At 46.3% G+C, this 24787-nt stretch overlaps 2 protein-coding genes across 6 annotated transcripts in view; one reads left to right on the top strand and one right to left on the bottom strand.

Annotated features, from left to right (window-relative positions):
• The window catches only part of Cfap97d2 (CFAP97 domain containing 2), a 32576-nt gene extending 19711 nt beyond the window's left edge, over positions 1 to 12865 (bottom strand). For 4 of the 5 annotated variants that reach the window (XM_031339147.1, XM_031339145.1, XM_031339146.1 and 1 more), the window contains exon 1: positions 12709 to 12860. In XM_031339147.1, coding sequence (XP_031195007.1) covers positions 12709 to 12798 — 90 coding nt within the window. In that variant the 5' untranslated portion in view covers positions 12799 to 12860. Of the gene's footprint in view, positions 1 to 12708 lie in introns of all 5 variants that reach the window. The other variant, XM_031339150.1, reaches the window with a different exon arrangement.
• Positions 1 to 24787, top strand: part of Rasa3 (RAS p21 protein activator 3) — a 224645-nt gene that overhangs the window by 62853 nt on the left and 137005 nt on the right. The gene's annotated exons all lie outside the window — the stretch shown is intronic.

The raw sequence follows: 24787 nt of genomic DNA, 5'->3' as shown, positions 1-24787 counted from the left end.
AATATTATATGTTATATAATTATATATTACATATAAACTATATATTATATTATATATAATTTATATTTTTATATTTATATATAATATATTTTATATAAATATATTTCTACATATTGTAAAATTATATATAATATATATTAGGCTGGGATCAGGCAATCAAGGTGCAGCAACATGTATATATATAAATTATATGTATTATATATAATATAGACTATGTAATAATACAACATATATTTATAATATATAATACATAACAACATAATACATAATATAATACATAGAATTGTATACTATGTATTATATGTTATATATTATATATTATATTTCTGTATTATACATTACATAACATAATATATTCTATATTATCTATAATTTATATATTTTTGCATCTTGATTACCTGCTCCCAGCCTCTGGAACAGCGAGGAGACTACTTCTGTCTACACAGAGTCTTCAGTGACATCACTTGGACTGTTTTCTGATTTTCATATGCATTTGAGGCTGATATGTACCGTGCCTTTGGTCTGTCTCCTGTCTGTGCTTGGCACTATTACATGCGTAGGTCCAGAGGCCTCGTGGTGGCTTTCGCATCTGTGTCATAGGTTAGCCTCCTGGAATCATACTTTCTTTGTAGTATTTCCTGAGTGTTTATGCATGGCTTAGCAGGTATGCTTGGTGATAAATGTGTCTAATCCCAGGGGAAAAAGAAACACTGCGGTTTCCTAAGGATATAAATTAACTCAAGGGAAATTGCTAACTCTGTGTATCAAGTGTTTATCTTCAACAATATTGCACCCTTTATATTTGTCAGTCTTCTACTGTGATCTGGGATGTCCTGTTGCTCTCTCCACAGGTGTGGGGAGACAGATATACTCAGTCTCCTCTCACTTTCCTGTCATTATAGAACTGGAACCCTGGGACTCTCTAAAGCCATGGTGCCTTCTTGTTGGTAGCCACTGAGCCAACTGGTGATGAGGTCCCTGCCTGGCCTTGAGTGGAGACAGTCACCAGTGGACTGACTGTGGAGTTGTAGAGAGCTAGAAGTCTTGGTCCCAGTCCTCAACCCCTCTGAGGAGAGCAGGGATGAAGATTAAACTGGACCCCAGTGCTTAGTGACTTGATCATGCATGCCTGTGTACGCGAGCTTCATTAAGAACCCAAGAAACAGTCTGGGCTGTTTCTAATAGATGCCCAGGTGGAGGTTCCTGGGGGGTGGGGAATCTAATGGGAGTGTAATGCAAATTACTGCTTTAATCTATCTTTTCCATATGAAATGATGTGGGGCATTTTCTCACAGCCTTATATTGCCTACATATATTGTCTGAGGATGTCTGTTCAGTCTTAAGTCCAATATTTAAGCGAGACTGTTTTCTTAGTGTTGAGTTTTCGGGGTCATTTGTACACTTTGGAACCCACCATCTATCATACGCATGCCTTACAAACCTTTCTCCAGCTTTGTCTCTCCCAACACTCTTTTTCACAGTGTGGAAGCATTTTTTTTTTTAATTTTGCAGAAGCCCAGTTTGTCTATTATTTCTTTCATAAACTATGTCTTTCTTTGGTTTATATATACAAATTATCCCTGTTCCAAAGGTCATTGAATTTCCATTTGTTATCTTCTAGAAGTTTGATGGTTTTGCATTTTACATTTAGACATATGGTGAGCTTTTTACTTAATATTTGTGAGAGTTGCAAGTTCTGAGTCTAGACTACTACTACTACCACTACCTACTACTACTACTACTACTACTACTACTACTACTACTACTACTACTACCACTACCTACTACTACTACTACTACTACTACTACTACTACTACTACTACTACCACCACCACCTACTACTACTACTACTACTACTACTACTACTACTACCACTACTACTACTACTACCTACTACCTACTACTACTACTACTACTACTACTACTACTACTACCACCACCACCACCTACTACTACTACTACTACTACTACTACTACTACTACTACTACTACTACCTACTACTACTACTATTACTACTACTACTACTTTGCACACAGGTGTTTACTTGACTCAATACTACTTACTGAAAAGGTTATTTTTTGTCCAATGTATTGCTTTTGACTTTTTGTGAACTATTATGTGATTATAATTATTTGTGTGCTTATTTCTGGTTCCTTATTCTATCCTACTGATCTAGTTGACTATCCTTTGAGCAATACCATATAATTCATATGATTATAGCTTTAGAGTATGCCTTAAAGACAGGTATCTCTAGTCTTCCAACTTGATTCTGATTTAATTTCCTCCTTCCCTCCCTTTCCTCCCTCCCTCCCTCCCTCCCTCCCTTTCCTTCCTCCCTCCCTCCCTTTCCTTCTTTCCTCCCTCCCTTCCTTTCCTTCCTTCCTTCCTTTTTTCCTTCCTTCCTTCCTTCCTTCCTCCCTCCCCTTTTCCTTCCTTCCTCCCTCCCCTCCCTCCCTTTCCTTCCTTATTTTCCTTCTCTTCACTTTCTCCTGTTGTATAACAGATTATATTAATTGTTATTTGAATAATAACCCACCTTTACCTACTGGGGATGAATCCCAGTTGGTTGTGGTATATAGTTTTTAAAACAATATTGGATTCTATTTTGTAGTGCTTTGTTAGAGATTTTTACATCTATATCCATTTGTTATTGGTCTGTGGTTTTCTTATAGTGTCTTTACCTGGTTTGGATTGCCAGATAACACTGGCCTCATGAGAATGATTAGGAAATCTTTCTATTTCTAGGAAAGAGATTGTAGAAAATTAGCACAACCTCTTCCTTAAATATCTGGCAAAATTGATTAGCAAATCCATCTGGTCTCAGAGATTTCCATCAATTGTTGACTCAATATTTTAATAGATATAGGCCTGTTTCAGAGTCTCTGGTTATATGGTGTATTGGGAATCAAACCCAGGACCTTGCACATGCCAGGTAAGCACTCTGCCACTGAGCTCCCCACCCCCAGCCTGTGCCCATGGTGTCTGAACTGGAGTTCTCTCTTTTCTTTCTCATATAGTAATTTGTGTCATCTTGATTGGTTCTTAGTTAGCCTGCACAAAATCCATATGTTTTCGTGATCTTTTCAAAGAATCAGCTTTCAAGGGACGGATCTCATTTATTTTTCTTACTGATTTCCTGATGTGCTCGTTTGTCTGTCAGCTGACTTTGTACTTAACTTCCTACGCTTGGTTTTTTGAGGCAAGGTCTCATTATGTGACCGTGGCTGGCCTGGTACTTGCTATGTAGAACAGCCTGGACTTGAACTCACGGAGATCCTCCTGCCTCTGCCACCCTAGTGCTGAGATTAAAGGTGTGTGCCACCATGCCCAGCTTGTTCCTCTTTTGTGCAAACCTATGCCCTCAGTGCTGCAGGTTTCCCTTGGACTCTGTTTTCATCACATCTCACACATTCTGAGAAACTGTGTTTCATTTTTAGTTAGTTCAAAACATATAAAAGTTTTCTCTGGAGGGCGGGCAAGACGATGGCCCAGTGGATAAAGGTATTTGTCACCAAGCCTGATGACCTGCACTCAATTCCTAGGATCTATGATGGAGATAGAGAACCAACTCCTGCATGCATATACATATGTGCATGTGCGCACACGCACACACATATAAAATAGATGGGATGTATCGGATGTATCTATATATTTCTCCTAGGGTATCGTCCTTAACCCATGGGTTACTTTAAAGCACAGTATTTGATTTCTCATGTTTGGAAATTTCTCCAGTCACTTCCCTAGCTACTACCTAGCTCAATCCCACAGGGATTTGCGAACAAACGCTGTATGATTTCTAACCCATTGGGTCTACTGAGGTGTGTCTTATGGGCTGGGATGTGGTTTATATGAGTAGATATTCTAGATGATCTTGAAGAAAGTGTATATTATGTTGCTATTGGGTAGAGTCATCTATAGATTTCAATCTAACAGACTGATAACCAAGTTCAAATATTTCCTTACTGATTTTCTACCTGGTGGTCTATTTCTGAAGGAAGGTATTTGCCACAGACTGGGGTTTCTTATGGGGTCCCTTGTTCTGCGGGACGATGGGTTCTGGCCAGGTGTGCACAGGATTCGGCTTTGACAGACAGACTAGACACGAGTGGTGTAAGGTCTGAGTGTATTTCTCAAAAATGACATGAGGCTTTTACAATCATTGCAAAAGAGAAATGAAAAATCTGGCAGCTCAGTAGTCGAGGTACATTTGAGACCATCTAAAACACATTGGATCTAAAATATCAGCCATCTCCTCGGGACTGGTGCAGCACTCCTGGGCTCTGAGCACACTTGGGCCGCATGGGCCCGGCCAGAGTCCCAGGAGGCTGCGGGTGCGCCAGCCAGAATAGAGGCTCAAATCTCAAGTGCTCAATGCTGAATGCTCGAATCTCGAATGTTCACTCTCTCGAATCTCAACTGGTGCTGCACTGTGGGGAGCCGCAGCTGCCACCCTATATATATATTGTACACCTGGTCTCCGGCCAGAGCAGAGAGCATTGAGATAAACAGGCCCTTATTGGGAAAAGCTGAGTGCCTCCAGTTTGTGATGCAAGCTGGCATGATTTCCCGCAGCCTATTATGCTTTGCCACGTAGCCAATGCTGATTGGGACCAGGGAAAGTATTTAACCCGCGAGGGCTGGGGGCTAAAAAAAAAAAAAGAAGCTAGCTAAGAAAGAAGAAAAGATGAACGAATGATTCTGTAGTACAAGGTTCCTGAATAAACTGCTTGGAGAAGAGTTTGTTGTTGCCTCCTTATTTCCGCTGGTCGGTAAGGTGGAAACACTGCAACCCCTGGGCCCAAGCACTCTGGGCCCGGGGGGCTGCTAGTCTACCTAAGTTCTAGTTTGTCCAATTGCTAGTGAGTCTGAATGCTAAATGCAGACTGCTGAATCTAGAATGCTGAATGCTCAATGCTGTCTCTCTTTCTGTAAGCTTTAATGCCCTACCCACAATGCTGGAGGCAATTAGTTAGAATGGCTTACCATTCCAAGCCAGGGTTTAACTAGGACGTTGGAACATTGGTGAAGGTCAGAGAGCAATGTCCGAATTTTCTTTTTCTAGCTGTTAAGACATGATACCTTGGTGGGCCCCTAGCACACAAGTACGAGGACATATCTGGGATACCTCTGAGTTTGGGGTGCCAGGCAACAATGCGGAGGCAGGAGACTGACTTTCCTTGAAGTTTACGCCTCAAATACCACCATCACGCAAAGTGTGCATGGCAGGTATTAAAATTTCCAGGTGTAAACAGACTTCTCAACTGAGGAACACCAAATGACTAAGAAGCATGTAAAGAAATATTCAACATCCTTAGTCATCAGGGACATGCAAATAAAAACAACCCTGAGATTCCACTTCATACCAGTCAGAATGGCTAAGATGCTCGGAATACCCAAGATACAATCCACAAACCACCACATGAAACTCAAGAAGAGGGAAGACCAAAGTGTGGATACTTCAGTCCATCTTAGAAGGGAGAACAAAATACCCATGGAAGGAGTTATGGAGACAAAGTGTGGAGCAGAGACTGAAGGGATGACTGTCCAGAGATTGCCTCACCTGGGGATCCATCCCATATATAGCCACCAAACCCAGACACTATTGTGGATACCAACAAGTGCTTGCTGACAGGAGCCTGATATAGCTGTCTCCTGAGAAGTTCTGCCAGTGCCTGACAAATATAGAGGTGGAGGCTCACAGCTAAGCATTGGACTGAGCACAGTCCCCCCAAATGGAAGGAGTTAGAGAAAGAACCCAAGGAGTTGAAGGGGTTTGCAGCCCCACTGAAAGAAGAAAAATATGAACTAACTAGTACCCTCAGAGCTCCCAGGGACTAAACCACCAACCAAAGAGTACACATGGAGAGACTCATGACTCCAGCTGCACATGTAGCAAAGGATGGCATAGTCGGTCATCAGTGGGAGGAGAGGCCCTTGGTCCTGTGAAGGCTCTATGCCCCAGTGTAGGGGAATGCCAGGGCTAGGAAGCAGGAATGGGCAGGTGGGTGAGCGGGGGTAGGGGGGGAGGGGATAGGGGGTTTTCTGAGGGGAAACCAGGAAAGGGGATAACATTTGAAATGTAAATAAAGAGAATATCTAATAAAACATTATGACCTCCCTCCCAAAAGTAAAATAGAATCTCCAGCTGTGATGGAGAGCCATGTATTTCTCCCCCTCCCACTTTTAAAACCAGCACACACTGAATGGCAGCTGTTTCCATACATCTGTATAGCGCACTTTGACCCCTCTCACCCTCCACCCCTTCTGTGGCCCTCACCTCACAACTCGGAACTTTCTCTTGCCGTTCTCTCTGCTCCAGGTAGCTTGACTGCTTACATGTTAAGGACTGTTATCTTTTTGAAGGGTTAACCCCTCCCCACCATTGGCATGGTGCAAGAATTTTCAAATCCCTAGTAAGACTCTGTTTTTTTTTTTTTTAGACATTTTCTTTATTTACATGTCATATGGTTTCTCCTTTCCCAGTTTCCCCTCCCCTCCAAAAAAGCCCCCCAAAACAACAAGAACAAACCCCTGTTGCCTCCCCCCTCCTCCTGTTTGCCACCCCACCCTCTTCTACTTATTGGCCCTGGCATTCCCCTACACTGGGGCACAGAACCTTCACAGGGCCAAGGGCCTCTCCTCCCATTGATGACCGACTTTGCAATCCTCTACCATACACATGCTGCCAGAGCAATCAGTCCCACCATGTGTACTCCTTGGTTGGTGGTTGAGTCCCTGGGAGCTCTGAGGGTACTAGTTAGTTCATATTGCTGTTCATCTAAGGGGCTGCAAACCCCTCATCTCCATAGGTCCTTTCTCTAACTCCTTCATTGGGGACCCTGTGCTCAGTTCAATGGATGACTGTGAGCCTCTACATCTCTATTAGTCAGGTACTGTCAGAGCCTCTCAGGAGATAGCTATATCAGGCTAGAGTGCCCTTCTTTCAGTCTCTGTTCCATAGTTAGTCTCTGCAACTCCTTCCATGGGTATTTTGTTCCCCCTTTTAAGAAGGAATGAAATGTCCACATTTTGGTCTTCCTTCTTCTTGAGTTTCTTGTGGTTTGGGGGTTGTTCTTCGTGTATTCCCGAACTTCTAGGCTAATAACCACTTATCAGAGAGTGCATACCATGTGTGTTCTTTTGTGATTGGGTTACCTCACTCAGGATGATATTCTCCAGATCCATCCATTTCCCTAAGAATTTCATAAATTCATTGTTTTTAATAGCTGAGTATTACTCCATTGTGTAGATGTACCAGGCTGATGGATAGACACAGCAAATGTAATAATGAATCCAATTGTAACAACAAACACTTTGTATGTCTACAGCCTAAATCAGTGGTTCTCACCCTTCCTAATGCTGTGCCTCTTTGTTTTTAAGTCTACTCTCCCTAGGATTAGAAGCCGTCATCCTTGTTTCTCCTTAACCAATGTTAACACGCTGTGTTCTCTTCCAGGCATGTATTTGTAATCTATACAGCTCTATACTGAAGTGGATTTCTTCGGTCAATGACAATATGGTTAAACATATTTTTGCTCTATTTTGATAATTTGCATTTTTAAACACTTATTTACCTATCGACATGTGAAAACGTGCAGAAATCGTCGGTTCTTCCCTCTCACCGTCTGGGTTCCAGGAAACCAAGCTCAGGTCATCAGGCTTGGTGGCAAGAACCTTTACCTGCTGACACTCTCATGGGTCCCCATCTCTGTCACTTAATTGGTGCATTTAGACCAGCAGTTCTCATCCTGGGGCTCACGACCCTTTTGTCAAACCTCTATCTTCAAAGATATTTATATCACAATTCATAACATAGCAAAATTATAGTTATGAAGTAGCAATGAAAATAATGTTATGGTTGGGGTCACCACAATGTGAGGAACAGTATTAAGGGGTCGCAGCATTAGGAAGGGCGAGAACCACTTATTTAGGCCGTAGACATACAAAGTGTTTGTTGTTACAATTGGATGCATTGTTACATTTGCTGTGTCCACCTTGTTGTTACAACTGGATGCATTGTTACATTTGCTGTGTCCACCTTGTTGTTACAATTGGCTGCATTGTTACATTTGCTGTGTCTACCTTGTTGTTACAATTGGCTGCATTGTTACATTTGCTATGTCTACCTTGTTGTTACAATTGGCTGCATTGTTACATTTGCTGTGTCTACCTTGTTGTTACAACTGGATGCATTGTTACATTTGCTGTGTCCACCCACCAGTCTGGTCCTTCGCTCCTTTTGTTTTAGTTTTATACTAGTTTTCTGCCTTCTCTCATTTTACTTGAGATTTAAAAATATTTATTTCATTTTATGTGTACAGATGTTTTGCCTGCATGTATGTATGGACACTGCATGTGTATCTGGTGCCTGAGGAGGCCAGAAGAGGGTGTCAGATCTTTTAGAATTGGAGTTACAGGAGGTTGTAAATCTCCATGTGGGTTCTGGGAGCCAACCACAAGTCCTCTTTCTGCAAGAGCAGCCAATGGTCTTAACCACTGAGCCATCTCTCCAGCCACATCAGTTAAACATTTTAAAGAGACTTTTTAACTGTTTCCCTCTCGTGTAGTTTGCCCCAAACACTTAAAACTATTCCATGACCATTTTCAATTAACATTACCATGAATCATGAGTACTGTCATACTTTATAATAACTAACTCCTGTTACTTCCCTCCTGCTCCTGTATCATCGAATACACATAATCCAGGCCACTGTAACTATCTGAATTTAAATCTTTTCTTATGTGTATTTATTTAATTATTTGTGTGTATGTGTGTGTGTGTGTGTGTTGTGTGCACGCATATAGTCTGTAGCCTGTCGGAGGGAGTTAGTTCTCTCCTTCCTTCCATCTTTCTGTGCCAAGAATCAGATTCAAGCCGTGAGCCTTGGCAAAAGGTTCCTCACCTGCTGAGCCACCTAGTCAACTCCTGAGATCATTTCTTTACTTTTTTGTTTTTCTGAAGTTCAACTATGATGTGCCTATGTGTAATTTGAGACTCATGCTTTTCGGCATCTCCAGCTCCTTGGCTGTCTGCCGTAGTGTCCCATACGAATCTGGGGTCCTTGCCCCTTGCTGTTCCTTCTCATCACCTCTTCCTTCTTGTCTTCTCCTTTTGGTGCTCTCATTACTGCTGGACTACTCTTTGGCACTTGTCCCACCATGTTTGGAAATTCAGGGTTGTTTTTATTTTTATTTTTCTCTGGTCCTTTGTTCGTTTTGATTTCAGTTTTGAAGGTTGCTATGATTTGTTTCTGTTCTTCCATGATTCATGCCAGGGTTTAATCCTTCTCACGGCATTAAGAAGTGGAGTCTTTGGTGGGGTGATTAAATCATGACAGCTCTTTCCTCGTGAATGAAATCAAAGCCCTTATAGAATAATCACCAGAAATCTGCCTGCCCTTCCTTCTCTTGTCTCACTGAGGCTGCTATGGTGGAAGCCACTCTTAGCAAACACTAAGGTATCCAGGGACTTGATCTTCAACGTGTAGCCTCTTGAATGGAAAGAAACAAATGTCTGCTGTTTATAAGCTGTCTAGTCTGGGGTGTCTTGGTATAGCATAAGGAACAGATCAACACAGGCTCCATCAATGCAGCCTCAGGTTTGCAGATTCTCCACCAGCAGAGTAAGCCCATCAGAGAAAGGGTGCCAGGCAGGTCAGGAGTCAGAAGAAAGCCATGAACAGAAGGATGGCTGTGTCCTGGTGGTGCTGGCTGCGCCCTGGTGGCGCTGGGTGTTCCCTGGTGGTGCTGGTTGTGCCCTCATGGTGCTGGCTGTGCCCTGGTGGCGCTGAGTGTTCCCTGGTGGTGCTGGCTGCGCCCTGGTGGCAGTGGCTGCGCCCTCATGGCTGTGGTTGTGCCCTGGTGGTGCTGGCTGTGCCCTCATGGCTGTGGTTGTGCCCTGGTGGTGCTGGCTGTGCCCTCATGGCTGTGGTTGTGCCCTGGTGGCTCTGGTTGTCCCCTGGTGGTGCTGGCTGAAGAGGGGCTCTGTGGTGCTGCTGGCGGCTGGAGGTTGGAGGCTGGGGGTACAGCGTTCTCCTTTCTCTATTTCATCAAGCTATGTTCTCAGAGATTCCCAGCCTAGTACTAACTACTGGAAAAGCTGAAGTCTCTGCTCTTCACATGAAACAGGAATTGGTTTTGTCCATACTGGTTGTGCTTGGGATAGAAGAGACAGCTCTCCATTCTTTGCCATTCCTCATCGTCCGTCTCCCACCTGCTCATGTCTGCTTCACCCACCAGGGCCCTTGGTACCCAGACCACAGTTACACCTCGTCCCAGTGCTGCTTGGCTCTTTGTCAGCTTGTCACAAACCTAGACCCATCTAGGAAGAGGAGCCTCAGCTGAGAAAATGCCTCCATCTGATCGCCAGTAGGCAGGTTTGTTTCTTGATTAATAATCGAGGTGGGAAGGCCCAGTCTACTGTGCGTGGTTTCACCCTTGGGCAGTGGTCTTCAGTTGTATAAAAAAGCAGTCTGAGCAAGCCATGGAGAGCAAGCCATAGAGAGCAAGCTATGGAGGGAAGCCATGGAGGGAAGCCATGGAATGAAGCCATGGAGAGCAAGCCATGGAGAGAAGCCATGGAGGGCAAGCCATGGAGGGCAAGCCAGCCAGCAGTGCTCCTCTGTGATCTCTGCTTAAGTTCCTGCCCTGACTGCCTTTGATGATGGACAGTGATGTGGAAGTGCAAGCTAAATGAGCCCTTTTTTCCCCCAGTTGCTTTGGCCGTGGTGTTTTATCACAGCGATAGAAACCCTGGCTACGACAGTTGCCTTCCCTTGTCTTGTGCCTTTGGGTGCATCACACTAGCCGCTAGCCTCCACTGTCTGACGTTCAGACCTCCCCACACTCTTAGCTGTCGTAGCTTCCATGCTATGTTCTCAGTCATTGTGTGCTTCCTCCTGACACCCCCTTTTAACTAATTGATCATCTGTGCCCAGGATGGGTTCCTTGACCTTGTGTGATTTCCCTTCTCATCTTTGTGTGACTCTATCTTTCCAGTTAGGCTCATGGTGTGTCCTCTCACATGTTAGCACCGTCACCTTTGTGCCAGGCTATGAATCCCCAATGTTCTTGCTCTGCTGCTGGCCACAGCCATATCAGGGTCTCTAAAAACCCCCGATCAGGCTGGAGAGATGGCTCAGTAGTTAAGAGCACTGGCTATACTTCCAGAGGTCCTGAGTTCAATTCCCAGAAATCACACAGTGACTCACAACCATCTGTAATGGAATCTGATTCCCTCTTCTTGTGTGCATAAAGACATGGCACTCATATATGTGAAATAAATAAATAAATCTTTTAAAAAACGAATTGTAAGCTTCTGGGGCATTTCAAAGATTTACGCATTTACGCCATAAGCCAATGCTTCCAGACACCTCAGGGTCCCAGCCTACGGTCCTCCTCTGTGAGTCTCATTTGTGCAATCTCTTCTTCCACAGTGAACACTTAAAACATCTGTGTTACAGTGTCTCAGGGGCAGAGTCTGGACACTCACATAAGCACAGGTTGACTGCTTATCGCACGGGGTTTGGGCCAGTCCCTGGGATAAACAAGAACGAGGTTCCTACAGGGCTAGTCTTGAAGATCACTGGGAGGAACAACAGTTGCTGCCTCCGGCCTCCCAATGACTAGTGAGAGCTTAAGCAGTTAACTGTGTCGCTAACACCACAGCGAGCAGTCGTGGTCAGAGCAGGTGAACCAGGTGCCCTGTGATGAAGCTGCGCACCCACCACGGTGGCACGGACAAGAGACTGGAAGGCCATGGTGTGATCAGAGGAAGGTCTCTCCAGAGATGGCCTTGGAGTGAGATGTAAGGAATTAAGCTGAGGCCCTCCAAAGAGCTGCAGAGGAGTGCTACATGGGAGCCTCAAGGTCAGTGAGGTAGGGACAGAGGCAGGCAAGGGAGGGGTGAGGCTGGAGCATCGAGAGGACCTGGCAATGAGTTGACTTCTTAGGAGTCACCTGAGACTTCAGAAGGAAACAAGGTTGATAATCGATTTGGTACCTGGGGGTAATCATTGAAAATTTGCAAAGGGGCTCACCCTATTCCTGAAGTTTCCAGACCTGAGTGTTCCCTCCAGTGTTGCCAACACAGCTAACGAAATGTGGCTAGCCTAATAAGAAGGCTGGGCAGCTGGGCTGAGCTCCAGCATGACATTCTTTATCCAGGGAGTAGAAATGGAACTTGCCTCTCCCCTTTCCAAGCCAAGGCAGGTTTTAGTTCCTCTGGTGCATGTGATACGGACAGGAGTGGACGCCAGGTCCTTGTGTCCTAAAATGCTTTCACGCATTTGGGGGAAAGTTGGGTATTCTAGGAAAACACGCTGTTTGGGGATGGGGTGGTCTTGACTCCAGATTCATGGAAATCTTGTTCACTGGTGATGTAATGATAAGCCCTTTCCAGGGCTGGAGAGACCCTTAGCAAGGTCACATGCCCTGGCTGCTCTTCCACAAAATCTGGGTTTGATTTCCAGCACCCACAACTGTCTGCGACTTCAATTCCAAGGCTAGTGCCTTCTGGCTTTCACAGGCACTAGGTGTGCGTGTGGTACGCAGACATACATGAAAGCAAAACATTCATACACTTGAAATAAAATATTTCTTTAGTTAAAAAGACACTCTGCCATTCAGACCTTCTGAATCCATGCGGACTTCCTGGGCTCTGCCTGGCACCCCGGCCCCCAGCACGAGGCTCCAGGTGTCTTCCTACCTTTCTCCTATGGTCCTGGTAGGTTTTCTCCCAGGCTCTCTGCAGGTCTCTATTAGCCCACGAGGTGGTCAGCTGGGGGACTCTGTGCATCTCGGATAACAAACTCCAGGGTCCCTTCAGAGAGGAGCAGGTGCAGCAGGACAGACCCAGCAGAGCTGTTTGTAGGGTCATGTGACTGTTGCCATGGCACTCAGGCCTGGGGAGAGCCCAGATCAGCCTGTGGAGGCTTTTGAACAAAGGATGAGAAAGAGCTAAGACATGAATAGACTCTCCTTCCACCCTGTGGTTGTCTTGGATCTTGATTAGCTCACTGCTGCTGTTTGGAGGAGAGCAACTCAGCTCCCAGCTCCAGAAGAGAACATGAAAAAGGAGGCCAAAGGCCCTCTCCCTTTCTGGAACTGACTAGAACAGACCAGCGCCCTTGCTCACGTTCGTCTGCCACCTGCCACTCTCTTCCTTAATCTTTGTATTTCTTCAGGAAAAGAAACACTTTTGGTCTTGTCTTTGAATCATTTATAACAATGTTATAAATGTAATAAAAATCTTCTAATAATATAAACTCCAGCTCAGGTAGCAGATTTTCTTTTCTTTTTCTTCTTCGGTTGGCTTGAGACTCAGTTATACAAAGTCTTGGTCATTTTTAAGCTATTCATTTTTAAGGTTTGTTTTCAAGACAAAAGTTATTATTATTTTATCTGTATTGGACAAACTTTCCTTCGCAATCCTAAAGACTGTCAAAAAGAATAGCAATATTGTTTTTATTTCAGAATTCTGGCCTTTGTAACATTTGGGATCCAGAACGTGGAGTTCAGAATTGGCAGATGCCACTCCTTGCTCAACTCTGGTTAAATGAAGGTTAGCACGTCACAGAGCACATGGTTAGGGGCTGTCATCAACACGCCAGCCGTGCTTGAGTCAGACTCAGGATAAGATATGAATGAAGCCGAGGCATGGCAGCCTCCTGAGACGCTGTGGACAAGTAGCTACACACGCACAGGTCCTCGTCGTGAGAAGTTCAGTCTGAGAAAAGACAGGGAACTTCTGCGGCCTTGTTTGGCAGGAGGATCTCTCAGGATCGGCGATCTCCTAGCGCCATGGCCCCTGGCTGCCATTCGAATGTGCATGTAATTGTAGAATAAATATTTGCTGGGCCTCTGGAAAGCCTGGGTCCCTGGAACACCAGGGTCCTGCTTCCTGAAGCTCTTGCACTTCAACACACAATCCCTCCTCAAGAAATCTGTGCTGGAGATGCTCCGTCTGCCTTTGCGCTCATCCTTAAGGTGTTCTGATCTATCCCAGAGGGAGATGGCACACACGTGAGATATGGATGATCTTCTTGTTGCCGGGTGAACCTGGAGTGCAGTGTGACAGGAAACGCGCACTGGGCCTGCTGGGAAGGGCAGACATCTGCTGAGCAGGCATAAAGCGCCCTGCCTCAGCTACACCCCCAGACCAGCCTAGAGGTCGTCGTGGAAACGTTCACCTGCTACAGGTGGGAAGGAAGTGGCGTGATGGTTGCTGTGTGAGACAGTCTCACTACCTCTGCTGCGGAGGGCATCTCCTGAATGGGAGAGTGGGCTGGACATGGTATCTTAGCAGAGCAGCCAGTTTCTGGAGAAGGAGGGATACAGCTACGGCCTTTGCTCTGAAAGCCCAAGGGCAGTGAGCTGCTGGGTAGAGAGCCATATTGGCATCTAGGTTGAGGCCTGGTGCTGTCTCAATGGCCTGGCAGGGGAGGCTCCACAGGGGGCCACAGGCTAAACAGGATGTGTGTGTTTCTGAGGCAAGGGCTAAGCCACAGAATCCTTGCAGAAAGCTCCTCGGCATCCCAGGGAGGACACAAGGCCCCAGCCTCCTAACACCACGGTCCCTGGCTGCCATTCGAATGTGGATGTAATTGTAAAATAAATAAACCTTTTCTCACTGTAAACACAAGGAAGTAGTTCATAAGTATTTTTGGCATCCGTATCCTTCCCTTCCAGAGAAAGGAGAAAACACAACAGAAGATGGAATAAACCTTCTGTTCCAAATGAGAAGGAAATTGAGAAACTCAGGAAAACTGAGTATTTCTGACGAACCAGAGGGTAATTCAGCTTTTCTAGAAGGATGGTGTCCAAGAAGGGAAGGTGCTGCCGTGCTTCTAGGTCAGAGAAATCCCAGTGACGGGATTTTCACAGGGACACAGGGGGAATGTTAGCTCTCATGTGTTGTCGGTAGTCACAGGATGGCTTTGTGTCTCAGGAGGGAATTGTCACAAGATGGCTCTGTCTCTGGTGGGAACTGTCACTGTAATCACTTTGCGTCCTAGAGGGAACTGTCACTACACAGTGACTCTGTTGCACCTTTTCCAGAAGCCAGGAGGAAGCTGTGTCTCTGAGGCTGATGAGAAGTCTTCCGGTCAAGTCCAGCATCTAATTCTTCAGTGAGCCTCATCTTAAAATGCCCGGGGCTGCGCCAAGCCTTGCTCCACGTCTTTCCTCTTCCTTCTCCTGGAGCTGCCCCCTTAGAGTCCCATTAAATGAGAGGTGAGACCCGCAGTGGGTTCCAATAAAGAGCGGGACGGTGTTCCCCTCTCAGCCCTTTGCCGAGCATTTCTTGTGACTTTCCTTATTGACTAATTGGCACAGCTCCAACCAAGGCAACCAGCTAAATCTCTAGTGCTGAGTTACTTTTTATTTTCTTTTTTATATATGAATGTTTGCATGCATGTACGCCTGGCCACAGTGCGGTGGAGGCCAGAAGTCCCAGGAGCCCCTGGAACAGGAGGAACAGGTACTTAGTTTTATTTTTGAGACAAGGTCTCACCTTATAGGTCTTTGTAGCCTGGAACTTGCTATGTAAATCCTGGCGGCCTTAAACTCACAGAGTTCCACCTACCTCTGCCTCCCCAGAGCTGCGATTAAAGGTATACTTCAGAAATGCTCTTAATGGCTAAACCATCTTTTCAGCCACTTTTTCAGATCCTGGGTTTCTTTCTTTCTTTTTAAAATTGATTTAAGTTTTATTGCATTATGATGAGAAAAGATGCATAATTTCAATTTATCTGAATTTGTTAACATTAAAAACATATTTTAAGTAAATAGAATTACGTTACATTCTTGTTTCCCTTTTGTACCCCAACTCCTCCCAGAGACCCCCTTCAATACCTGCCATACCTTTCGTTTTTTTACTTTGTCATATTCTTTAAAAATTATAAAGTATTACAACAATAAAAATGAATATTATAAAAGTTGTTTGATATAAAACAACAATCAATTGAACAGTCTTATGTAGATGCTTGTGTATAGCAATACTGAAAATACATATATTTTTCTCAATATAAATTTTAAATAACTCCAAATATAGTAACTATATATTTTAAAATAATACATCACTACTAGTATTTTTTTTTAATGAACATAAATAGATAAAGTCTTTTTGTTTGTTTGTTTTGTTTTTAGTAGAGCTTAAAATCTTGGCTCTTACTGTGGTACAAGCCCAAAATAACAACAACTTTTAGACATTGGAGTTCATTGTAATAAGGCTGTACTTCAATGACCCTCACATCACCAAAGGATTTTACCTCCATTGTAGCTAAGCTGAGAGTTGACAGTTCTGCTGTGCCAAGGAATGAATTGTAGGCACCATTTTTGGATACAGACTTCCTGCTATGGTCAAAGCTATTTGACTTGAGTGCTTCTCTTCATTCTCAGCCCACAGAGAACAGGTTACATTCATTTAAGAAATGGTGTGTGTATTAAGATGGATACTGGGTTTCTTAACTTCAACATTATCAACATCTTTGGGCCAAGTGATGCTTGGATATAGAGTGCCCTGCAATATGTAGGATGCCTGGTGTAGTCTCTCCAGTCTACCAGGCTATGCAGGTACTAACAAGCTGTCTGGGAGAGGTGGGTAGCAGTCTCCCAGTCTACTGGTGGAATTCCAAAGCAGGTCACTCACTCATGAGGCGAGACCCTCTGCTCAGAATGGCTCCAGGTAGGGGAAAAGGCCTGAAGAGGAGGGAAAGGTAGTCTACATTAAGTGCTCCTCAGAATGAAGGGCTATGAGGACGTGCCGAGCAGAAGATGTGACAACACACAGGAAACAATGTTGTGACTGCCACCCACCACTGTCCAATCCTCGACAGACTCAGTGAGCTCCTAGCACCAGACTAAGTGGGTTTCCTTATAGGGAATCAGCGTGCCTGTGGCGGAGGCCGCAGACCTGAGTGTTTATAGCAACGGCGCTGGGGACTGTTAGAAACCATGTTGAGGCTCAGGATGCATATAAATTGTGCTTTGTATGCCCGAGCCAAGAAGACTGCTGGGGACCAGGTGCCCAGCTCAGTTTTGACTGGCAGGCAGAAATGTATCTTGGCTGAGTGTGCAACAAAGATGTCTAGCCTCGTATCCTGCCCTCCACTCCGCCTCGGATGCCCTTGGGGGGACCACCTACCTTTGGGCCATTGTCTTCTTTGTGGAAAGACAGACACACCTTAGGGGTGTTGGGAGAATGGAATAAGACCAATGCTAGAAGCACATTTAAAAGAAAGTGTCCCCCAACCCCCCAAAAAATCTCAGGATTGAAGGATTCAGGGCCTTGTTACCATCTGTGTCTATCTTCTTTGTTTGTTTTCTTTTTTCTCTTCCTTTTTCTTTTCTTTTCTTTTTTCTTTTTCTTTTCAAGATATGTTTTCTCTGTGTAGCCCTGGCTGCCCTGGAACTCACTCTGCAGACCAGGCTGGCCTCGAACTCAGAGATCCACCTGCCTCTGACTCCCAAGTGTTGGAATTAAAGGCATGTGCCACCACTGCCTGGCTGTCTATCTTCTTGATTCAGATTCTTGATAAATAAATTCAAGTTTCATCATGGTGAAACTTGGCCTATCAAAAGAAACACATTCAATTTAGGGGCAGCTTAGACTTGGAAACAATATAGATGGGCTATTTTTATAATTCTACCTATTGCTGTCCCAGAAAAACACAGGTGCCCCTCCACACAGGCAGCCCCGACAGTGTCAGGCAGCAGTTGTGGTGTGGAGTCTCCCTTGTCTCCTTCCTCAGGCTAAGCTGTCTATCTATCGCCTTAACTGTTCCTTGTGCAGTGAATGAAGAGTCTTTTGAAGTAAATTCTTAAGTGGGAGTAGAGGCGGGACACACACACACCAGGGTTTGTTTGGAGGTCTTACGGGCATTGGCCTTCGAAGAAGAGCTTTTGTGTCCTGGAAGGAGCCGCTAGGTGTGGCTTCCAATCACCTTCACCTCCCCTACACAGTGGAAACTTTTATTAGTGGATGTGGTTACTCTTGTGAACAGCGTAGAACAAGGGAAAGTTGCTGAGAAGCACAAATAGAGCTCATTGCACAGCCTCATCTCCTTTCCCATAAAGAATATGTGCCAGGGTGGAGGGCGGGTTACCTGGCCTCTGGGTTTAGTGGGAGCCGGGTTTCTCTGTCTGTGACGTCTGCCTCTCCTTCTTTGTGGCGAGTTGTCTTCTCTGTTTCCTTTCAGTCCTGTTCAGTGTATCTGCCCAATTCTCAGAGCCCCGAGTCCCCAAGACAGGCTATGTTCTTAGGACCCCACCCTGCCCACAGCCTGGGCTGACGGCAAACGAATCAATGCTCTGGGATACACTAGACCTGTCTCTGCAACCATGATTGGCATTTGTATGTGGCAACTCAGATTCACATGTGCTTGGCCCTGAGGTCCCCATAGACCCAGGACTGTGGGCACTGCCCCCAACTCTACGGAGTGGCTGGGAAATGGCCTTCAGAGATGATAGGGAACTGGGGCAAGATGCTAACGCAGGAGGCTGCAAGAGCTCCTGGTGGCTTTCCTAACACTGGCTTCAGATCTGTAAGAAGCCCCAGCCCATTGAACTTATCACAGAGCACAGACTCTTTCCTTCAGTTCAGTCTTGAACAGCCTTGGGTGGCTGGAGACAGACTGTGCACCCTGTCCGTGGAAGGCGGCAACACCCACTGTTTCCATCTGGGTCAAACATGGTGACATGCTGCCCTTCCGCCTCCCCTGCCCTAAAATAGTACCACACTCCCTAATGGAAAAATTCAGATTTCTAGTGATGAGTTTTCAAATACCCCAGAGAAACTGGGGGTGGTTTGCAAGATATTTAAGTTAACTTCCTGGCTGAAGAATTCCAAAGGGCCCAGAACTTCCTAGAATGAGTCTCTGGGCTGCTTGATAGTGATATGGCTCGGATAGAGGTGGAAGTCACTGTGACCTCAGATAAGAACCCAGTTATGTGTGGCTTGCAGCCACAGTTGGTGGGTCTACATGGTTGCCCTGAATTTTAAAACAGAGCTGTTGTCTCTCACAGGATTTTTCATCCTTCCCTACTGCTTGCCTCTTTGTGAACGATGAACTTTGGAGGCTGCTTTCTCTGGACGAACCCACCTTGTGTTCAGGAGAAAACTCTGTGACTTTCCTGCTTTGGGTCAGAGGTGTTCTTTATTATTATTATTATTATTATTATTATTATTATTTTACACTCCATATTTTATTCCCCATCCCCACCCCGATCCACCCTCTGTCTGTTCCATATCCCATACCTCCTCCCCATACCCCTGTCTCCACGTGGATGTCCCCACCCCCCACCCCACTTGACTTCTAAACTCCCTGGGGCCTCCAGTCTCTTGAGGGTTAGGTACATCATCTCTGAATGAACACAGGCCCGGAAGTCCTCTACTGTATGTGTGTTGGGGGCCTCATATCAGCTGTGTATGCTGTCTGATGGTCCAGTGTTTGAGAGATCTCGGGGGTCCAGATTAATTAAGACTGCTGGTCCTCCTGCAGGATTGCCCTCCTCCTCACCTTCTTCCAGCCTTCCCTAATTCAACAAGTCAGATGCAGATATCTGCACCCAAACAATGGACAGAAGCAGAGGTGTCCTGAAGGCCACTTTAGTTGTTAAAGGCAGAAGCATCTCCAGAGCAGTGCTCTTGACCCACGATGCCCGGCAGATAAAGGACAGTCCTGACTCTTGATCCAATGGTAGTCTCTCTACTCAGGCTCTGTATGTGTGATGAATTTGTGGGGGCGTGTCAAAGGTGAGCTTTTAGTTTATTTTGGTGTCAGGACATGACAATTAAAAATGGGGGGGGTGGGATTGGCCAAGTCTTCAGCCTACATCGAGTTGTTGTTCCCTTTGATGTAGGAGGGACAGGTTTTATTCCTGTGCCGCACTGATCCCTGGGCCCGGGAGGGTAGTCGTGAGTCCGCAGATCTGTCCTCTTCTTTGAAGGCTATTGGGAACTACAATGTCATCTTGACAACGGAAACTCACTGGGCCCTTTGTAGCCTGGTTCCTGACCTCTCGTCTCCATGGAAACCACATTGGATAAGCCTGCTAAATATACTAGGCGTGGTAGTCTGTACTTTTAATTCCAGCACTTAGGAGGCAAAGGCAGGCAGGTGCCAGAGTTCGAGGCCAGCCTGAGCTACATTGCGAGTTGCAGGCTAGCCGTGGCTACATAGTGAGATTATGTCTCAAGTGAAGGAAAAGATAAAGATGGCCAAACACTTTCTAGTCGTTGCCAACCTAAAGACTCCCCTCCCCCACGCTGGCCGGCCTTTACCCTGCTGGGTTCTGTCCTTTTCCCAACCGTTCCTGGCACACAGCCCATCTGTGGGATAGACTGTGACTTAGCAAGAAGCTAAGAAGCCAAAGTCCAGAGCCCCATAACCCTGAGTACTTTGTATTTCCTTGGTGTCTCTGAGTCTGGCGAGGAGCCTCCACAGAGTGGAAGTCCCCACTGTTCTTCACCAGGGCAGCTTCCCTTGGTCATATTTAATATGCTGGCATTACGCTTAGCTTTATTGAAGAAAACGCCTCAGAGCTAAAAGCAAAAAACCCAAAATCCTTGAAAGCCCACAGCTTCAAATTGTCCACAGCTGTATCCCAAGTACTGGTGCTAATAGCAGGCTTGGCTATGTGATGCGTTGCCCATGGACACGTGATGCTTTGCCCATGGACATGGGTAATAATTTGGTTTGTGAGCTCGGCCTTTGAAAGCTACCAGTGAATTAGTGAGTTTTCAACCAAGAAAAACCTGGAAATCTTCAGGAAATGGACTATACAGAAACACATGCTGCTCTCCGTTTGGTGTGCGGGTGCAGTGTTTATTATTAGCAAAGCCCATCAGGGTTTTACTTATACGTGAGGTGGGCTGCTTGGGATGAAGTGGCCCATGGGCCTGTGAGGCACAGCGAGTGGAAACTGGCAGTGCCATCGCCTTCAGAAGGAAAGCTAGAGTCTGCAGGGTAAGATGAGAGAATAATGTATCTGCTCCATCTTCCAGGCATGCCTGTGTGGCACAGCTGAGTGGCAGAGTTTTCTCCAGAAAGCAAATTCACTCAAAGACTAGGCGGCCTGAAATGCCCAAGTCTTTCTGTACAAGCTGGGAATCCCGGGAAGATGGGTGGGAGCCAAACCTGTTGACATACAGAAAAACAAGCCGCGGCTGCAGCCAGAGAGGAACTGCTGGTGTTCTTGGCAGAGCCCCATGCAAAGGTTGTGACCAAACATGGTCATCCCTCCCACATTCGGAGAACTCAAGTCTTCCAGTTATCCGTCCAGTTTTGTTCCTATACTTTAAGGGCATTGGGCAAACTAACTATTCCAGGCCTCCTGAAGTTGAGAAATGCCCCCAGGTGTCCAGCGCCAGTCCCAAGGGACGGGACAGTCCTCTGAGCTCCTTGGCAAGGAGAATAGACACCCAGAGAAAGCCTAGCTGGGATGGGCAATACAACCTGGGCTGTGGGAGGTCAGCGTGGCCCTGGGCCTCCACCCTGGAGAGGGAGAGAGGGCTGTGCTTAGGCTGGCCGTCAGAGCCAGGGCTGCAGAGGCCAGCCACTGAGGCAGGCCCAGACAGGAGTGAGCACAAAATTCCAGTGGCCAGAAAGCACGTTTCTGATGGCCAAAGCTTCTTACTTTCCCACCAGGCAGGCTCCAGGAAGAAGATAGAAAAGAGCTATTTCTCCAAGAGCAGGCAGGGCCACAGCTTTCAGCATGGATCTGGACCCAGAGGAGAATCTGGACCCAGAGGAGAATCTGTATTCTGATTTGAATCCATGCTTGTCGGGTACAGAGGACAGGGATTTCTTGGCCAGAGCTGAACATATCACCGTCACCCTCAACAAATTACATCTGTGAGCAGAGACGTTTATTTCGGAATTTAGGAGACCAAGGAAAGAAAGTCTTCTCAAAGTGACTCTTAACTCACCCGGGGACCAGCTATCCAGAGCAGCAAAGAGAAATATCAGCATAAAACAAGGACCTACCTACCACGGAGAGATCAGCAGAGCTGAAGCACAGCATTACAAGTCAAGATTGTCCTCATAAAAACTGTTTTTTACTTGCATATCTACCAGGCAAGGACAGGGTCCTAGGTAAGTGGCAAGTTATTGCCCGCCGGTGGAATGAGCCAACTGAAGCCGAATTAAAGTGTATAAGGGCAGACCTATTGGGAAGCTGCTGTAGGGTAAGTTCACTGGTCCCAAAGAGAGAGGCCAGGGAAGTCACCGTGGGTTAGAGGACAGAGGGGAGGGGGAAGAGACAGCGAGAAAGAACTTGCACATGCAGGGAGAGAGAAAATCCAGAGAAAGGGAGAGAGAGGAGAGAGGGACAAAAATGTCTGCATTGAATCGGGAGGAGCTTCTGGGGGAGGGGAGCCCAGCCCCCTGGCTGGAAAGTTTTGGGTAGAGGGCAGGCTTTGCCAGCCATACTGTGTAAGGTAGGCACTGAGAGATGCGGGGAGGACCTGGAGGCCATGTCCACTTGGGTATGTTAAATAGGTGCCTCAGCCGCTTGTCCTGGGTCTGAGACCCAACATGGAGGAACAGGCAGCAAGGGGGAAGCATGCTTGAAATGAGATTGCTACACTTAGGTTCTCCCAAGGAAAAAACATGGCGTCCGGAGTCAAGTGAATCCCAGGTCCCATCTCAAGAAACAGCTGGAGAATCACGGAGAAGAGTGGGGGCCAGAGGCATGGAGAGAGACGATGGGAGCGTGGGGGCCAGAGGCATGGAGAGAGATGATGGGAGAGTGAGCGAGTCGGTAAAACAGCTTTCCCAGGACAGAGATGGGACTCATCAGACTGAAGTCCACAGAGGAAGTGGGAGAGACTGTGAGCACCCGAACCCCCGGGAAGAGAGGACACCTGTAGAAACCAAGGATTTGGTCTTGGACCCTATGATCTGGTAGAGGGCCTGGGCCTGGTGAATTGGCTGAGTAGAGCTGACATTTAACCTTTCTTGTGGGAAAAGAGACAGAGAAGTTCCATTGACACCAGGTGACAGTTGCTCCTATTTACAGCAGGTGGGAAAGTCATGGGGGGTGATAGTACAAGCCAGAGGCACCAAAAGGGCCCCCAGAGAACATCACATACTCAGGGAAACGCAGCCTGTGGGCCAGCACCGGGAGTCCCAGGGAAACGCAGCCTGTGGGCCAGCACCGGGAGTCCCAGGGAAACGCAGCCTGTGGGCCAGCACCGGGAGTCTCTTTGGATCTCTCTCCCATGATAAAGAAGCCCAGCTGACCTGGGTCATGGTACAGTGACAGAGCACTTGCCTAGCATGCATGAGACCTGGTTTAATCCCTGGAACCACAGAAAGAAAAATGAGAAAAGAGGAAGGAAAATAAAGAAAGAAAACAGAGAAGGGAAGAGAGAAAGAGAGAGAGAGAAGAAAAAAGCAAAGGTGTGACCAGAAGAGACACACCTGAAAGACGATGAATTGTTAAGAACAGTAGAGGAGGGGCACACGCCACTGCGAACAGCCCAGACCTGTCTGTTCAGGACTTTGTCACCATAACCACTCAGCCCTCCTCACAGGGATTCCTGCAAGCCAGGTGTGCCACGCCATGTCTCTCAGAGCCTCCATAAACAGCTAATCCAAGCAAGGCTTTCCTCACTCAGGGATGAGTCACAGTCAGAGAGGAACCAGCATGAGATTTATGTAAGAATAGAATAAATGAAAGAAGGAAGCTTCCATGCGAGCTTCTAGAGGAGAGAAGCAATCTACAATCCTACAGCTATGACCCCTGTGAACCACAACAGCCATCATGGCACAACAACCCTAAGGGCCCACAAGTGGTGCAAATACCTTGGCTGTAACCAACACTTTTTAATGAGATTTAAGACCCACTCAACAAGAGGGAAGCCATGCCTCGTACTGGAACCCTAGCCAGCACCTTGGGGCTGTCTAAGTCGTGGATCCTGGAGGAGAACCACCACTTTACTAAACCAGCACCCTCCCTAACTACACTGCAACGGCTGTTCTCACACCACAGATAGGCTCAGTCCTCACCCTCATACAACATACCGAGAGTGGTACAGAAAACCATAACCAATAAAAATGCAGAGTTGTGAAGCCCCGCCCCGACAGAATGCACCTTCTAGCTCAGGGATCATTTACAAAAGAGGAAGCAGAAAGATTGGGTAAGCCAGAGGCTCGGGGAGTTTGCTCTGAGAAGGTGTCTCCTAGTAACGTCAGAAACTAAACCCATGAAGTCTCACCCACATGATGGCTTAAACATAAATTGAACAAAGTCAACAATACACAGGCTAACTTTGACAAGGAAAGCCCAGGAGGCCTTAACCCTATACAACAAACTACAGGCTGCCAAGAAGTGTTGAGCAAAGTAGTCTTCCCCAGGAAAGATCACACCAACTGGGATTCCAGTACCAATGGCCAGCTCTGAAAACGTATGTACAAGTAACATTATGTATACCAAATATATATATAACATAGATCACATACATATATTACATACACATGTATGTAACAACAATTTAAAAAGAGGTCATTGGCAGCCAGTCCCTCAACACCCAGAGGAAGCTCTATTCCCAGGCACTCTGACGTGCCCAAAATCAGAGGTGAGGAGGACCCAACATCTGTCCCAACATTGGGAGTAACTGGGACCAGCGGGACCAGGCACACAGGAACTCCGCCAGCCCAGTGGCTCTGGTTCCTTCCGGTCTTTCTGGACTGGTGTCCTGAGCAGACCTTGGGAGAAAGCTCCGCAGCCAGTCCCACAACACCCAGAGGAAGCTCCACTCCCAGGTGCTCTAACAAGCCCAG

Source organism: Mastomys coucha, unplaced genomic scaffold (genome assembly GCF_008632895.1).
Source record: "Mastomys coucha isolate ucsf_1 unplaced genomic scaffold, UCSF_Mcou_1 pScaffold22, whole genome shotgun sequence".
Classification (NCBI taxonomy): Eukaryota; Metazoa; Chordata; class Mammalia; order Rodentia; family Muridae; genus Mastomys; species Mastomys coucha.
This window is presented reverse-complemented; position numbering and strand designations above follow the sequence as displayed.